General features: G+C 43.1%; 1 protein-coding gene across 7 annotated transcripts in view; it reads left to right on the forward strand.

Moving 5' to 3' along the window:
- Positions 1-18189, forward strand: part of ANKRD13A (ankyrin repeat domain 13A) — a 41814-nt gene that overhangs the window by 1682 nt on the left and 21943 nt on the right. For all 7 annotated transcript variants that reach the window (XR_008650003.2, XM_055236374.2, XM_055236375.2 and 4 more), the window contains exons 2-4: positions 11160-11292; positions 12259-12383; positions 16417-16462. Coding sequence is in view for 6 of the 7 variants with exons in the window: in XM_055236374.2 (XP_055092349.1) it covers positions 11160-11292; positions 12259-12383; positions 16417-16462 (304 nt within the window). In the remaining variant the exon portion in view is untranslated. The remainder of the gene's footprint in view (positions 1-11159; positions 11293-12258; positions 12384-16416; positions 16463-18189) is intronic.

The following is an 18189-nucleotide window of genomic DNA, read 5'->3' on the forward strand; positions in this document are numbered from 1 at the left end:
GGTTCAAGCGATTCTCCTGCCTCAGCCCCCCAGGTAGCTGAGGTTTCAGGGATGCGCCACCATGCCCGGCTGATTTTGTATTTTTAGTAGAGATGGGGTTTCTCCATGTTGGTCAGGCTGGTCTCAAACTCCTGACCTCAGGTGATCCGCCCGCCTCAGCCTCCCAAAGTGCTGGAATTGCAGGTGTGAGCCACCACGCCTGGCCGAGAAACTCTGCTTTTAAAGTATCCCAACAATTCTGGGAGGTATTGGTGCCCTCAAGTTTCAAGCTAACAAACTTAGCAGTTAGGATGAGGATTTGTGATTACCCCTGAAATCTAGTATGGTTGTTCTTGTTGACTTCATACATTTTATCCAGTGTCTTACTGACCTGGTTTTTGAATGGCTCAAAATTGGTGCTATAATTGTTGAGAAATTGTAGAGGAAGAGGAGGATTGTTTGTCTTATGGTTGACAAAAATTGAGACAGGTTAGCATTACTCCATTTGGTGAATGGGTACTGCAAGCTGTGTGCTTGCAACCTGCCATATTTAAGGTGGTTGAGCCCCCACCGAAAGTCCAAAATTACCCTCTTTTCTTTTCTTTTTCTTTTTTTTTCTTTTTGAGATGGAGTCTCGCTCTGTCATCCAGACTGGAGTGCAGTGGTGCGATCTCAGGTCACTGCAAGCTTCGCCTCCTGGGTTCCAGCGATTCTCCTGCCTCAGCCTCCTGAGTAGCTGGGATTACAGGCTAATTTTTGTATTTTTAGTGGAGATGGTATTTCGTCATGTTGGACATGCTGGTTTCAACCCCTGGCCTCAAGCAATCCGCCCACCTCTACCTCCCAAAGTGCTGGGATTACAGGCATGAGCCACTGTGCCCGGCCTTTTTTCATTTAAAAAGAATTCCAGATCCGATAAACTTTTGTGAGAGTCATCATTCTTAATTAGATGACAGGCCAACGATTTAAGAGTTAAGGAGATAGGACACATGCCCTCAGACTAAATGATTCACACCATTAGGCATTTTAGTATACTGATCATTTAATTCCTTTTCTATTACTAGACATGGTACAGAGGTAAAAACTCTAAGACTCAGCTAGGACACTTTAAAAATGACCAGTTTCGGTTTTTAGGCATCTACTTCTTTTGGTGCCCAGGCTGGTCTTGAACTCCTGTACTCAAGTGATCTGCCCGCCTCAGCCTCCCAGAGTGCTGGGATTACAGGCATGAGCCACTGTGCCCTGCCCAAATCCTGTATTCTTAACCCCTACTATACTTCTTTCAGCAAAAATGACTTCATTTCAAGATTATGGAGAATAAATAAGGAAGATAATGGACCTGAAAGTGCAGGCATATGGTAATTGGAAACAATATTTACTAGTAGCTGCTGCTATTATAATCATCATTTGTAAACCTGGGGATTGAGCTTTTCTCTATATTACGGTTGTTCTGCAAGGAAGATGTATTGATTGCATAATTAAAAACAAAAAATTCTTAAGTCTGGGCGCAGTGGCTCACGCCTGTAATCCCAGCACTTTGGGAGGCTGAGGTGGGCAGATCACCTGAGGTCAGGAGTTTGAGACCAGCCTGACCAACATGGTGAAACCCCATCTCTACTAAAAATACAAAAATAGCCGGGTGTGGTGGCACGCGCCTGTAATCCCAGGTACTCAGGAGGCTGAGGCAGGAGAATCGCTTGAACCCAGGAGGCCGAGGTTGCAGTGAGCCAAGATCGTGCCACTGCACTCCAGGCTGGGAGACAGAGCGAGACTCCAACTCAAAAAACAAAAAAACAAAAAATTCTTATCACCCCAGCAATAAAGTGCCTGTTTCCCTTAATGTTTTGTTTGCTGGTGAGTTTCTGCTGTCAGTTTCCTCATTCCCTCCATCACCCGATTGAGACTTGGAGCATGTACACTGATAGCTGTAAGGATTTTTTTCCAGGTTTTTTGTTCCTGTTCCAGGAACAGCAACACAGGAAAGAATCAAGTTTATCCAGATGAAGAGGATAAGCACATGTTTCTGAGTGTGTGTGAGCCAGCCCCAATCCCACTGTCTCACTAATAGCAGGCAGTTGTGTAACTTTGCCAACTTCGAGATTGTTTCAGGCCTTCGTTTGATCAGCAGAGGCATTTAATAAAGTGCTTCTTAACCCATCAGCTCATTAATATTCAGTGGGGCCTTGAAGTTGGTTGCTGAAGTTGAAACTTTGTGTTCTGCTTATGTCATTTGCCACTTAGCTAAAGAAGTCTGTTAAACTTCTTTGGCCTTCTTACTGATGCTGAGACATGAACACTTAAGGGGACAGATGCAAAGGTGAGTCAGTGTACCTTAGACAGGGTTAGAAAACCTGGGTTGTGTGAGGAGGGTGGCAAATGAGGCCTGACTCTAGAGCCAGGCTCCCTGTTAGGAAGCCAGCAGGTGAAAAGCATAGCACCTAGGTAAGAGGAGGACATTCCTGGGATTCTTACTCCAGCCTGGGGCAGGCCAGGTGAGGCCCCTGGGCACAGATTCAAATCGCTGAGCCATGGGCTAGGCATCCAAGATGAAGAGCCTAGAGTCTGCTCTCCGCATGTGCCCCCTTGGTCATTGGGGGTTCAAGCTCACCTTAGGAAACTGGCCTCAAGATTCCTGTTCCCACTGACTCACGGTGGGGGCCGCACAGAGGACCAGGATGGTCTGAGAGTAAAGAGGAGTGAGGGTGGTTGTCTGTGTTGAGAGAGAGGAGGACTAGCCAGCAGCCTCTTGCTGGAGTCCCCCTAAAGGTGACAGTGAGTTTATGAAGCACTTCCTGCATGCCAGGTACCAAGGCACAGGGGAACTGATAATTCACCTGAGGCTAGTGGGCAAGCTGGAAGGGGTGCCTGGTTGTCTGGTTCTGCAGCCTGGCCTCAGAGCTCGGCAGGAGGATGGCAAGATAGTAAAGAAGGCTTTTGATTGAGGAGGCTGAGGTGGGGGCAGTGCTTGAGGACAGGAGTTCAAGACCAGCCTGGCCAATATAGTAAGACTCCATCTCCTTAAAAAAAAATTTTTTTTTGGCTGGGCACAGTGGCTCATGCCTGTACTCCCAGCTCTTTGGGAGGCCAAGGTGGGTGGATCACGAGGTCAGCAGTTCAAGACTAGCCTGGCCAACATAGCGAAACCCCATCTTTGCTAAAAATATGAAAAATTAGCCGGGCATGGTGGCGGGTGCCTGTAATCCCAGCTACTTGGGAGGCTGAGGCGGGAGAATTGCTTGAACCCAGGAGGCGGAGGTTGCAGTGAGCCGAAATCGCACCATTGCACTCTAGCCCCAGCGACAGTATGAGACTCCATCTCAATAAAAAAAATAAATATTTTTTTAAGGCGTTTGAGCAAGAAAAGTGGATGGGCTGAGATGAGCAAATAGGAAGGAAACTCCTAGTTAAAGGGGGATGGGTATTTTTGTTTGGGTATAGCTCATGGCTAAAGAAACTTAAAAGAAAAACCTAAATGATCAGTTTCAAAAGTGAATTCCGGCCGGGCGTGGTGGCTCACGCCTGTAATCCCAGCACTTTGGGAGGCCGAGGAGGGCGGATCACCTGAGGTCGGGAGTTCGAGACCAACCTGACCAACACGGAGAAACCCCGTCTCTACTAAAAATACAAAATTAGCCAGGTGTGGTGGTGCATGCCTGTAATCCCAGCTACCCAGGAGGCTGAGGCAAGAGAATTGCTTGAACCTGGCAGGCAGAGGTTGCGGTGAGCCGAGATTGCACCATTGCACTCCAGCCTGGGCAACAAGAGGGAAACTGTCTCAAAAGAAAAAGTGAATTCCAGCTAAATTCTGAAAGTCCTTGTTCTCTGAACTCATATTATTAGTTGAAGATTCTAAGCCCCACTATTAACTGTAATGCCATTTGAGCAAATCCCTTTTAGGAAGAAAGTGACAGCTATATGAAACTACATAGTGTGGGCGTATGATAATAACAGATAACTCTTCTCAGCGCTTACTGTGGTGTCAAGCACCGTGCTAAGTTAAGGCCTTTCCCCTTGTAAGAACTGTAAGGTAGGTTTTTTTTATTGTTCAGTTTTACAAGCGAGCAAACTGAAGCTCAGGAGGAATTAAGCAACTTGTCAAACAGTACATGAGAGATTCGTTTTATGTATTATATATAAACACATACACATTGATCTTTTTCAAAAGATTTTTATTGCGATATAGTTCACTTATATAATCTACATTTAAAGGTTATTCAATGGTTTTTAGTATATCTGCTGAGTTGTGCAACTATCACTACTGTCAAATTTCAGAATTTATTTTTCTTTCTCTTTTTTTTTTGTTTTTGAGACAGAGTCTCACTCTCTTGCCTAGGCTGGCACCATCACAGCTCACTGCACCCTTGACCTGGGCTTAAGCAATCCTCCCACCTCAGCCTCCCGAATAGCTAGGACTGCGAGCAAGCACTACCATGCTTAGCTAATTTTTAAAGATTTTTTTGTAGCGAAAATGTGTCCCTATGTTGCCCAGACTGGCCTCAAACTCCTGGGCTCAAGCAGTCCTCCTGCCTTGGCCTGCCAAAGTGCTGAGATTACAGGTGTTAGCCACTGCACCCACCCTGTAACATTTTCCTCACCTGAAAAAGAAACCCCATACCTGTAGCAGTCACTCCTCATTTCTCCTAACCCCTCCAGCGCCAGGCAACCTGCTAACCTACTTCCTGTCTCTAGATTTGCCTATTCTGGACATTTCATATAAATAGAATCATATGTGGCCTTTTGTTTCTTCTTTTACTTAGCATAGTGTTTTGGAGGTTCATCTACATTATGGCATGTTTCAGGTACTTAATTCCTTTTTATTACTGAATATATTCCATTGCATGGATGTACTATGTTTTGTTTGTTAGACAAACATGTTTCTCCATTTGTCAGTTGATGGACATTTGGGTTGTTGCCACTTTTTGGCTATTATGAATAACACTGCTGTGTGTATTTGTGTATATGTTTTTGTGGGTTTCTTTTTTTTTTTTTTTTTTGAGACAGCTTGCTTTATTGCCTAGGTTGGAGTGCAGTGGCACAATCTCAGCTCTCTGCAACCTCTGCCTCCTGGGCTTAAGCAATTCTCTTGTCTCAGCCTCCCTAGTAGCTGGGATTACAGGTGCGCATCACCACGCCTGGCTAATTTTTGTATTTTTAGTAGAGATGGGGTTTCACCATGTTGGCCAGGCTGGTCTTGAACTCCTGACCTCAAGTGATCAGCTCACCTTGGCCTCCCAAAGTTCTGGGATTACAGGCGTGAGCCACCACGCCCAGCCCCATGTCTAAGTTTTTGTATGGGTATATGTTTTCATTTATCTTGGGTATATACCTTGGAGAGGAATTGCTGGGTCATGTAGTTACTCTTTTTGAGTTAACTTTTTGAGGAACTGCTAGGAATTTTTCAAAGTGGCTGCACTGTTTTACATTTCCACCAGCAGTGTATGAGGGTTCCAGTTTCTTCACATCCTTGTCAACACTTGGTATTATCTGTTGTTTTGTTTGTATGCATCCTAGTGGGTGTGAAGTGGCATCTCATTGTGGTTTTGATTTGCATTTCTCTTATGATTAGTGATGTTGAGCATCTTTTCATGTGCTTATTGGCAATTTGTGTATCTTCCTTGGAGAAATGTCTACTCAAATCCTTTGCCATTTAAAAATTGAGTTATTTGACTTGCTGAGTTGTAAAGGTTGTTTGTGTATTCTGGATAATAGGCCATTATCAGTATGTGATTTGCAAATATTTTCTCCCATTCCATGGGTTGTCTTTTTTTTTTGAGATGGAGTTTCACTCTTGTTGCCCAGGTTGGAGTGCAATGGTGTGATCTCGGCTTACCACACCCTCCACCTCCCAGGTTCAAGCGATTCTCCTGCCTCAGCCTCCTGAGTAGCTGGGATTACAGGCATGCACCACCATGCCCGGCTAATTTTGTATTTTTAGTAGAGATGGAGTTTCTCCATGTTGATCAGGCTGATCTCGAACTCCCAACCTCAGATGATCCTCCCGCCTCGGCCTCCCAAAGTGCTGGGATTATAGGCGTGAGCCATTGAGCTCAGCCAAAATTTTGTTCTTTTGCATGTAGATATTCAGTTGTTCAAGCGGCACTTGTTGAAAGGACAGTTCTTTCCCAGTGAATTATTTTGGCACCCTTGTTGAAAATCAATTGACCATAAATGTGTGGGTTTATTTCTGGACTCTAAATTGTATTCCATTGACCTGTATGTCTGTCCTTATGCCAGTACCACGTTGTCTTGATTGCTATAGCTTTGTGTAGTATGTTTTGAAATTGGCAAGCATGAAATGTGAGTCCTCAGACCTTTCTCTTCAAGGTGGCTATTCTAGGTTTCTTGTATTTCCACATGAATTCTAACATCAGCTTGTCAATATCAGCAAAAAGCCAGCTGAGATTTTGATAGGAGTTGAATTGAATCTATACCTCAGTTTGGAGAGTTTTGTCATTTTAACAATACTGTCTTTTAAACCATGAGCATGTTTTTCAATTTATTTAGGTCTTCTTTAATTTTGTGTGTTTTTTTTTTTTTTTTTTTTTTTTTTTTGAGATGGAGTTTTCACTGTTGTTGCCCAGGCTGGAGTGCAATGGCACAATCTTGGCTCACTGCAACCTCCACCTCCCAGGTTCAAGCGATTCTCCTGCCTCAGCCTCCCAAGTAGCTGGGATTACAGGCACGTACCACCACACCTGGCTAATTTTGTATTTTTAGTAGAGATGGGGTTTCTCCATGTTGGTCAGGCTGGTCTCGAACTCCCGACCTAAGGTGATCCACCCACCTCAGCCTCCCCAAGTGCTGGGATTACAGGTGTGAGCCACCACACCAGGCCAGATCTTCTTTAATTTTTTTTAAACAATGTTTTATGGTTTTAAGAGTATGTAAGCTTTATATTTATTGTGTTATATTTATTCCTAAATGTTTTATTTTTTGATGCTATTATAGATGGAATTGTTTTCTTAATTTCATTTTTGAGTGGCTCATTACAAGTATATAGAAATATAATTGATTAGTTATTGATCTTGTGTCCTGAAACCTTGCTGAACTCATTTAATAGTTCTAATAGTTTTTTGGTGGATTCCTTAGGATTTTATACACAAGATCATGTCATCTTCCTTTCCATTCTGGATGCTTTTTATTCCTTTTTCTTGCCCAGTTGCCATGATTAGAATCTCTAGTACAATGTTGACTAGATATGGTGAAAGAGGACATCCTCATCTTGTTCCTCATCTTAGAGGGGAGGCATCCAGTCTTTCACCATTAACTATGATGTTAGTTGTGGGTTTTTTAGAGATGCTTTTTGAGGAAGTTTCCTTTTATTCCTAGTATGTTGAGAGTTTTGGTTTTTTTCTTTTAATCGTGAAGGGATGTTGGAGTTTTGTGAAATGTTTTTGCTGCAGCTGTTGAGATGATCGTGTATTTTGTTTTATCCTATGATATGGTGTAATATGTTAATTGACTATCTGAAGTTATAGCATTCTTATATTTGTAGGATAAGTCTCAGTTAGTCATAGTATAAAATACCCTTTTCATATGTTGCTGAATTTAGTTTGCCAGTATACTGTTGAGGATTTTTGCATCTATATCATAAGAGATATTAGTGTGTGGTTTTCTTTTCATATGACGCATTTGTAATCAGGATAATAGTGGGTTCATAAAATGAATTGGAAAGTTTTCCTTCTTCATCTATTTATTGGAAAAGTTTGTGAAACATCGGTATTAATTCTTTAAATGTTTAATAGCATTCACCAGTGAAGTCCAGGCATGGTGGCTCATGCCTGTAATCCCAGCACTTTGGGAGGCTGAGGTGGGCGGATCACATGAGGTTAGGAGTTCAAGACCAGCCTGGCCAACATGGCAAAACCCCAGTTTTACTAAAGGTACATAAATTAGCCAGGTGTGGTGGCGGGCACCTGTAATCCCAGCTACTCAGGAGGCTGAGGCACAAGAATCACTTGAACCTGGGAGGTGGAGGTTGCAGTGAGCTGAGATTGTGCCACTATACTCTAGCCTGGGCGACAGAGCGAGACTCAGTCTCAAAAAAAAAAAAAAAAAAAAAAACACAAACCATCTGGGCCTGCATTTTTTTGGTGGGCAGTTTTAAAATTACTAATTCAATCTCTTGTTATAAACTTATTCAGATTTTCGGTTTCTTTTTGAGTCAGTTTTGATAGTTTGCATTTCTGTAGAGATTTATCTTGTTCATCTAAGTTGTCTAATTTGTTGGCATACAGTTGTTCATAGTCTTCTTTTATTTTATTTTATTTTTTGAGACGAAGTTTTACTTTTGTCGCCCAGGCTGGAGTGCAATGGCACAATCTCGGCTCACCACAACCTCCACCTCCTGGGTTCAAGCAATTCTCCTGCCTCAGCCTCCTGAGTAGCTGGGGCTACAGGCATGCGCCACCACGCCCGGCTAATTTTGTATTTTTAGTAGAGACGGGGTTTCTCCATGTTGGTCAGGCTGGTCTCGAACTCCCAACCTCTAGTGATCCACCCGCCTCGGCCTCCCAAAGTGTTGGGATTACAGGCAGGAGCCACCACTCTTGGCCCATAGTTTTCTTTTATAATCCTTTTTATTTCTCTAGAGTTGCTAATAATATTCCATCTTTAATTCCTGATTTTAGTAAGTTAAGTCTTCTCTCTTTTTTCCTTGGTCTGTCTAACTAAATGTTCGTCAATGTTGTTGACATTTTACAAGAACCAACTTTTGGTTTTGTTGATTTTCTCTGTTGCTTTCTCTTCTCTATTTTACTCATTCCCCCTCTACTCTTTATTCACTTATTGTTTTAAAATCACACTGTCACCATAATACAATTACAGCATCTTTTTTTTCTACTGCCTCTTACTTCAGATGAGAGAGATTCAGGAAGGTCTGAAGAGTTACAATTATCCAAGAAATGTGTGCTGCTCTGTGGCTTATCCATAGGTGCTCCTCTGCGGTTCAAAGTAGAAAAAAAGTGAACATCATAATGTATTTGGCTTTTATTTTGTACATCATCTCTAACTGTTGTCCAGGAGTTTGAGTGTTTTTTGTTTGTTGTTTTGTTTTGGAGACGGAGTCTCGCTGTGTCACCCAGGCTGGAGTGCAATGGCACAATCTCAGCTCACTGCAACCTCTGCCTCCCGGGTTCAAGCAATTCTCCTGCCTCAGCCTCTTGAGTAGTTGGGACAATATAGGCGCTCACCACCTCGCCCGGCTAATTTCTGTATTTTTAGTAGAGATAGGGTTTCACCATTTTGGTCAGGTTGGTCTCGAACTTCTGACCTCAGGTGATCCATCTGCCTCAGCCTCCCAAAGTGCTGGGATTACAGGCATGAGTCACCACGCCTGGCTGAGTTTGAGTGTTAATCCTTACTCTGTGCTTTTAGTTTTGCTCTGGGGTGTGAATTGTAGTAAGTAGTTTCCCCTTTCCCATGATAAACATTTTTACACACCTCCCCTGTGGCAGGTAGTGTGCTAAACCTAGCATCTTTCATTTAGATTGAATTTGTTAGGTAAGAAAATACTTAGTTTATGTAATAGACGTGTAGGAAGATAATGAGTTCGCTAATTATTTCTTTCCTGCTAAACTTCAATTGAATTCATAGTTCATAAGTTCATCGTCTTGTTACTTTTAAGAAAATATTTAATGCAAGTTAGAGACTAGGGTAAGAGAATCTAGAAGATATTAATATGACTTGGATCCTACCCTTTGGAATTCTCCATCTCTTTGGTGGGATGGACAAGTCATAACCTTGGGAAGAGTCAGGGAATCATGGGAGGTGTGTGGACCGGGCTCCAGGAGACAGGGAGGTATTTTAGCACTGGGGGAACACTGAGGCCTGGGATTAGTCCAGGAGGACTTAGGTTCAGCTAGCAGATGTCTTCAACTATATCCCTTATTCCTCAATAAGAGTTATCTTCACTGTATAATAGCCATGACATAGTTTTCGCAAAACAGGGAAGTTTGACTGCTATTGGATTGTGGTGGTTTACCCATGATCCTGCTTCACTTTCCTAAGTGGCACTTTCTGCGTATCTTCAGAGACTGCAGGGGTAGTACCTGAATAACAGCTAGCATCTCAAATCAAAATAAAGCACATTTTCTAAGATGTATTATGGCGTTTAAAAAGTTTTTAAAGGCTGGGCATGGTGGCTCATGCCTTTAATCCCAGCTACCAGGGAGGCTGATATGGGAGGATCGCTTGAGCCCAAGAGGTCAAGGCTGCAGTAAGCTGTGATCATGCCACTGCACAGCAGCCTGGGTGACAGAGTGAGACCTTGTTTAAAAAAAAAAAAAAAAAAAAGTTGTGCCTTCCAAAAGTCCATGGCAGTTTGTTGTATCCTTGGAAGAACTTTCAGAGTCACATTTTGCAGGCAGTGCACAGGCATTGAGACTCAGCTCACACTAGAGAAATTGCTGCGTGGCTCTGGAGACGCGGTGCAGGTGCCAAAAGGGGGGCGAGAGTGGGAGAATAGGAATGAAGAGGTAAAGCCAGGTGTGCATATCTAGCATGGGGAAGAAAACCCTCGATGGGATGGACGGAAGTGACGCATGTGCACTTGCCTGTTTCTCTGTGAGTAGATCCACATACGTGCCTGGCAGATCATGTTTGTGGTCTGAAGGATCCACAGATGCTGCTGGAGTTTCTGTGCTACTTCAGGGCACGTGGAACTCAATACACAATAATGAGAGTGGTGTTTTGGTGGGAATCCAGCTAGAGAATGTAATTTTATTCTGACCCAAATTATCTTCTATGCTTTCAGTTTTGATTAAGGTCCTGTAGTTACTGTTCTAGACTTGAATGCTGATACGTGCTTGAGAAATCTCCCATGTTCAGTGTTGTCCGGCGATTGCATTTCATGAAAGCTCGTGGCCTTATTTAGACTTAATTTGAGTGCTGTTGAGAGCTTAACGTTGTGTTGGATGATCTGGGGCCTATTGCCAACATTTATTTATTAGGCAGTTAACTTTATAGAAAAAGGAATTCAGTAACTATCATCTTCATATATAATCCCCAAATTCATATTTTAACTGTGCCCAAATGCAAACATACCTTCTTACATGTGTTGCTCTAATTAATGCATAAATATGTTTTCTATTTTTTGTACTTGAAATATCTGTCACACATACACATTTCCCTATCTTAATGTAATACATCCGATTATATAAATGCCAGTGTTTCTTTCACAGAATGTGGAGGCTGTGGACCCACGAGGTCGAACATTATTGCATCTTGCTGTTTCCTTGGGACATTTGGAATCTGCTCGAGTCTTACTCCGACATAAAGCAGATGTGACAAAAGAAAATCGCCAGGGATGGACAGGTAAGTATACTTTTACAATAATTTAAAGTCCACCTGAGCAACATGGTGAAACCCTGTCTCTACAAAAAAATACGAAAATTAGCCAGATGTGGTGGTGCATGTCTGTAGTCCCAGCTACTCAGGAGGCTGAGGGGGTAGGATCACCTGAGCCCGGGGAGGTTGACACTGCAGTGAACTGTGATTGCGTCACTGCACTCCACCCTGGGCAATAGAGCGAGACCTTGTCTCAAAAAAAGGTCATTCATTTTGGTTTCTCTTTCTGAATAATGGCCGGTCTCAATCATACTTTTCCTTGGAGTTATCTTTATCTTAAGGTTTCTCTCTTGGGATGAGGGATGGGGACAAGGAAATGGGAGCCCAGGATGATGCAGGTTGCGTCCCAGGCCAGAAACCCTCAGTAGAGAATGACTCCTCATCCAGAAACAGCTTTCAGTGCAAACTTCTTCCACCATACATGAATGTGGAGGCCAGTTTTCCCCTGAGGAATATGGTTACCTCCATTGAATCCATCAAAATAGGCAAAAATCAAAAATAAATTGTGGCTAAAAGTAGCCTCTTCCTGGGAAATCCTGGCATTTCACTTGTTTTTAAGCTCTTCTACCATTGGTCAGAGCAATTTTATGTTGACTGAGCAGGGATACTGTAGGCCAAGCCCTGCCTGCCAGGTCTACATATAACCACAGTTACATGTTGTGTGATCGTATAGTTAATGCCAACTGTCTAAACACATTGTCAGGATTTCGGAACCAGTGGTAAGAATAGGGGTCGGGAGAGGTGCTAAGGGTACTCTATGTTTTTTACTCAATGAAGAGCTAGCAATCAGAAGTCATGATCATCGTGGTAAGTTTGGACTGCAGCCCTTTTCTTCTGAAGAAAATACTGGTCTTTGATCTAGATACTTTTTCAGCCTGGTTTTGGAATTTGTCAGAAAGTATGAGAATTAAATTTCATCCTTTTGTTTTCCAGTTTTACATGAGGCTGTGAGCACTGGCGATCCTGAGATGGTGTACACAGTTCTCCAACATCGAGACTACCACAACACGTCCATGGCCCTTGAGGGAGTTCCTGAGCTGCTCCAAAAAATTCTCGAGGTATCCATGAAAATGTGGCCAGGCCATAATCTGAGCTAAATGCTGATACAATTACTGGAGACATAGTTTGACATCCTTGTGTGCCTTCCTAAAGAGTTTTCTGATTCGCGAATATGAAATACTGAATACCAATCACATTATTCCTTGCCCTTCTAATTTGTGGAAGTGTGAGGTCTTTCACAAATTACACTTCTAAGTCACTGGGCTTACCCTTTTAAGTGCTATTTAAAAATTATAATTTAGCCAGGCATGGTGGCTCATGCCTATATTCCCACCACTTTGAGAGGCTAAGGCAGGAGGATTTGCTGAAGCCCAGGAGTTTGAGACTGGCCTGGGCAACAAACAAAGCAAGACTCTGTCTCTAAAAAAAAAATTAGCAGGGCATGGTAGTGCATACCTGTAGTCTGAGCTACTTGGGAGGCTGAAGTAGGATGATCGCTTGAACCCAGAAGGTTGAGGCTGCAGTGAGCCATGATCGCACCCCTGCACTCCAGTCTGGGTGACAGAGCAAGACCTAAAATAATAATAAATATAATAATATAATAATAAATGATAATAAAGTAAAAATTAGAACTTAAGGAAAATGGACATCAAACAGTTAATTTGTTTAGGTGCCTGTTTTCTTGAAAGTAGCCTCCTGAGCATCAATAATCTTAAGGAAGTTGTGATAGGCATCACTTACTATGCAGGGATTTTCAGATTCTGTTAAGGCTCAGAGGTCCGTGTGTAACTTCTCCTTGCCAGGCTTGTCACTTCAGCTATTAGTATTTCGAGACCTTTAGTCCATTGCCCGAATTCATTTATAGAGAAAAATTAATAGCTCTATTGAGAAAAGGAACAACTTTATTATAAATAAGACAATCAGCCGGGCGTGGTGGCTCACGCCTATAATCCCAGCATTTTGGGAGGCCAAGGCAGGCGGATCACAAGGTCAGGAGTTAGAGACCAGCTTGGCCAATATGGTGAAACACCGTCTCTACTAAAAATACAAAAATTAGCTGAGTGTGGTGGCATGCGCCTGTAGTCCCAGCTGCTCGGGAGGCTGAGACAGAAGAATTGCTTGAACCCGGGAGGCGGAGCTTGCAGTGAGCCGAGATCATGCCACTACACTCCAGCCTGGTGACAGAGCGAGACTCTGTTTAAAAAAAAAAAAAAAAAAAAAAAAGACAATCATTGGTCACAATCATTGGTCATTTTTTGAGCCATCTTTAAAAAGAATTTCTTTTTTTTTTGAGACGGAGTTTCACTCTTATTGCCCAGGCTGGAGTGCAATGGCGTGATAGCTCACTGCAACTTCCGCCTCCCAGGTTCAAGCGATTCTCCTGCCTCAGCCTCCTGAGTAGCTGGGATTACAGGTGGATGCCACCACGGCCAGCTAATTTTTTGTATTTTTAGTGGAGACGGGGTTTCATCATGTTGGCCAGGCTGGTTTCGAACTCCTGACCTCAGGTGATCCGCCTGCCTCAGCCTCCCAAAGTGCAGGGATTACAAGCATGAGCCACTGCACCCGGCCTAAAAAAAATTTCTAAGCTAAGTCATGCCCAAGGTATTCATTTCCTGTATATACTACAGTGAAATCTCCCATAAAATATGAAATATTTGTGTGCATTGTTTTAAAAATAGGTGTACATTTTTGAGTGTGCAAAGATCACGTGGATTTCTTGTTTTCTTCCTAACTTAACTGCAAGAGGAACTAAAAACATCATCTGCCCACTTGGCAAAGTAGAAAATTACTTTTTTAACATGAGGTCACCCTTCACTTAAAAAATTTAGTGTCGGTTGGGCGCAGTGGCTCACGCCTGTAATCCCAGCACTTTGGGAGGCTGAGGCGGGTGGATCACGAGGTCAGGAGACCGAGACCATCCTGGCTAACACGGTGAAACCCCATCTCTACTAAAAATACAAAAAATTAGCCGGGTGTGGTGGCAGGCGCCTGTAGTCCCAGCTACTCAGGAGGCTGAGGCAGGAGAATGGCGTGAACCTGGGAGGTGGAGCTTGCAGTGAGCCGAGATTGCACCACTGCACTCCAGCCTGGGTGACAGGGCAAGACTCCATCTCAAAAATAATAATAATAATATTAATAATTAGTGTCAAGGATTTTAATTTTTTTACTCATATTGGTCCATTGCGATGGACTGCACTGAATTGTATTCTTTGCTTCAAGTTATAGAGAGCCCATAAATGACCTGCATACTTAGTGGCTCCAGAAGCTGTCATTGATGTCTTGTCTTTGGACAATATCTCCTTATAACATACACCAGCCTTTCTTACCACCTGTCTCTTGGAGATTGTCTTTGCTCATCATTGGAATGCTGGCAGATTTTACTCCAGGGTAGATTCTTGGCCCTCCTGCCCTGTGCTTTGGTAAAAATCATGGCAAAGCCTTGCAAGTGTGTAGGAACAGGAAGAACACCTGGAATTTCTAGCATTTCTGTTCTTTTTTTTTTTTTTGAGACGGAGTCTTGCTCTGTGGCCCAGGCTGGAGTGCAGTGGCGTGATCTTGGCTCACTGCAAGCTCCGCCTCCCGGGTTCACACCATTATCCTGCCTCAGCCTCCCGAGTAGCTGGGACTACAGGCGCCCGCCACTGCGCCCGGCTAATTTTTTTTTTGTATTTTTAGTAAAGATGGGGTTTCACTGTGGTCTTGATCTCCTGACCTCGTGATCCACCCGCCTTGGCCTCCCAAAGTGCTGGGATTACAGGTGTGAGCCACCACACCCGGCTGCATTTCTCTTCTTGAAGGGTAACTTTTTAGATTTCTGAATCTTAGGAACGTATAGGAATGGTAGGTAAGAAAATAATCCTAAACAGGGCTGCTCTGGTGGTTTAAAACTTCAGAAAGCCAAATTCTACATGTTTCAGAGGAAAGTGGAGAAAAATGTTAACTGGAGGGAAAATCAACTTCCTGAGGAAGTGAAGTCTAGCAACCTCTTTCAGTTTCACAGAGTAGTTCAATAAATAGGAAGCACTTGCCAGCACACAAAGCCTTTTACAGTCAAGTTCCTCGTTGAATGGATGGAATTGACATTCCCTGCCCTTTGCCTAGAATAGATGGTTACCCACATTGCTTGGCAGTGCTTAAGCCCATCTTCCCAGGCTCATCTTTCTCTTACTGTTAGGAACCTGACTGGAACCCTGAATCAGGTTTGACTTTTATCCCCCTCCAATCCTATTATCCTCTTGCTTTCTGTTCACTTTCTTTCTTGATTTTTTGAGATGGGGTCTCACTCTGTTGCCCAGGCTGGAATAGTGCTGTCTCGGCTCACGGCAACCTCTGCCTCCCAGGTTCAAGCGATTCTTCTGCCTCAGCCTCCCCAGTAGCTGGGATTATAGGTGTGTGCCACCATGCCCAGCTAATTTTTGTATTTATAGTGGAGATGGGGTTTCACCGTATTGGCCAGGCTGGTCTCAAACTCCTGACCTTAACTGATCCACCCACCTCAACCTCCCAAAATGCTGGGATTACAGGCATGAGTGAGCCACTGTGCCTGGCCATCTGTTCACTTTCTTAACATCTAGACATATTTTATATCAAGGTAAAATAACACTCTAATATTTAATAAAATAAGTAATGGGCTTACACTTGTTTTTTTTTTTTTTTTTTTTTTGATACAGTATCTCGCTCTGTCGCCCAGGCTGGAGTGCAGTGGTGCAATCTTGGCTCTCTGCAGCCTCCACCTCCTGGCCTCAAGGAATCCTCCCACCTCAGCCTCCTGAGTAGCTGGGACTAGAGCGAGCCACCATAGCCAGCTACTTTTTGTATTTTTTGTGGAGACAGGGTTTCGCCACGTTGCCCAGGCTGGTCTCAAACTCCTGAGCGTAAGTGATCACCCGCCTCAGCCTCCCAAAGTGCTGGGATTACTGGCATGAGCCACCTCACCCGGCTAGGGGCTTACATTTTTGTTTCTTCTTATTTTTTTCTTTTCTTTGTTTTTTTTTTAACCCAGGGTTTTTAAGAACCCTGTGAACCCCTGCTTATGTTGTGTTGATAGTGCTAAGGGTAATCTGTTTTAAACCTTTGTCTGCCCTTCAGGCTCCGGATTTCTATGTGCAGATGAAATGGGAATTCACCAGCTGGGGTGAGTGGCTGTGGGCTTGTTATTTATTTCTCTTTCTAAATTTACTTAGCCCGCATATAGGTTTATTTTTCCTTTGTAAAAGTTACATGTATTTTTTTTTAATCAAGGAAATACATAGTGAAGAATAAGGAAAAATAATCACCTATAGTCCCATTTAAACACAACTGTTAATGCTTTGGGTGTTTTTCATCCAGTCTTCCCCGCCATGCATAGGACTTCTCCTCCCAGGCATTCATGAAGGTAGTATATAGACAGTTTCATTTCCTCCTTTTGTCATTTTGTCATTTATAGCTGACATCTATATTATTAGTTTTAAAATGTCACTTTATTTTTATTTTTTATTTTATTTTTATTTTTATTTTTTTGAGACAGAGGCTCACTCTGTTGCCCAGGCTGGAGTGCAGTGGCACGAACTTGGCTCACCATAATCCTCGTCTCCCATATTCAAGTGATTCTCATGCTTCAGCCTCCTGAGTAGCTGGGATTACAGGTGCGTGCCACTGTGCCCAGCTAATTTTTGTGTTTTTAGTAGAGAGTGGGGTTTCACCATGTTAGCCAGGCTGGTCTCAAACTCCTGACCTCAGGTGATCCACCCACCCCAGCCCCCCAAAGTGCTGGGATTACAGGCATGAGCCACCATGCCCAGCCTAATTTTTGTATTTTTAGTAGAGATGGGGTTTCATTATGTTGGCCAGGCTGGTCTCGAACTCCTGTCCTCAGCTGATCCATCTGCCCCAGCCCCCCAAAGTGCTGGGATTACAGGCATGAGCCACTGCACCCAGCCCAAAATGTCACTTTAAATTGCTAGAATTTTAATTAGTAGATTTACCATAATTTACTAATTTCCTTATGTGGTTTAGCTTGATTCTTTTACTTGTTATTCTAAACAAGATGAGGTGAATATTGGAATAGCTTATTTTTTTTAACAAAATGGATATATTTCTCTCAAGTATTACATAGGCAGTTGACTGACAGTATATTTCCATAGATGTTCTACTTTTATTTCTTGTAGATAAATTAACGGTAACGCCTAACTTACAGGGTTTCAGCTGTTTCCATTTCCAGATTTCCCTTTCAGGCAAGAAGTCATATTTGTATGAAATGTTTAAATGATATAAAAGTAAGTAAAAGAATAGAACTTCAGATTGTTTTGAGAAATGAAATTTTTTTCTAATGCACATAGTCACTCTTATTTCAAGTTTTGTTAAAAAGTGGCATACTTAGGCCGGATGCGGTGGCTCACGCCTGTAATCCCAGCACTTTTGGAGGCTGAGGTGGGAAGATCACCTGAGGCCAGGAGTTGAAGACCAACCTGGCCAACATGGTGAAACCCCGTCTCTACAAAAATACAAAAATTAGTCGGGCATGATGGTGGGTGCTTCTAATCCCAGCTACTCGGGAAGCTAAGGCGGGAGAATTGCTTGAACCTGGGAGGCAGAGGTTGCAGTGAGCCAAGATTGCGCCACTGCATTCCAGCCTGGGCGACAGAGCGAGACTCCGTCTCAAAAGAAAAAAAAAGTGGCATACTTTAGACATTTGATACTCTGAATGGTGGATATGACAATATGGTAGGCCACAGCCATATGGCAAGAGTTGCATATGTGAGTGAGGAAGGCCAGATGGACAGACCTTATATAGTGGGGACAGACCCCACTATAAATTGGGGCTCATTTCGGGATCAAGAATACTCTTGGGAAATTTATTTAGATTTTTTTTCCGATGAATGG

This window comes from Symphalangus syndactylus, chromosome 13 (genome assembly GCF_028878055.3).
Source record: "Symphalangus syndactylus isolate Jambi chromosome 13, NHGRI_mSymSyn1-v2.1_pri, whole genome shotgun sequence".
In the NCBI taxonomy this organism is placed as follows: Eukaryota; Metazoa; Chordata; class Mammalia; order Primates; family Hylobatidae; genus Symphalangus; species Symphalangus syndactylus.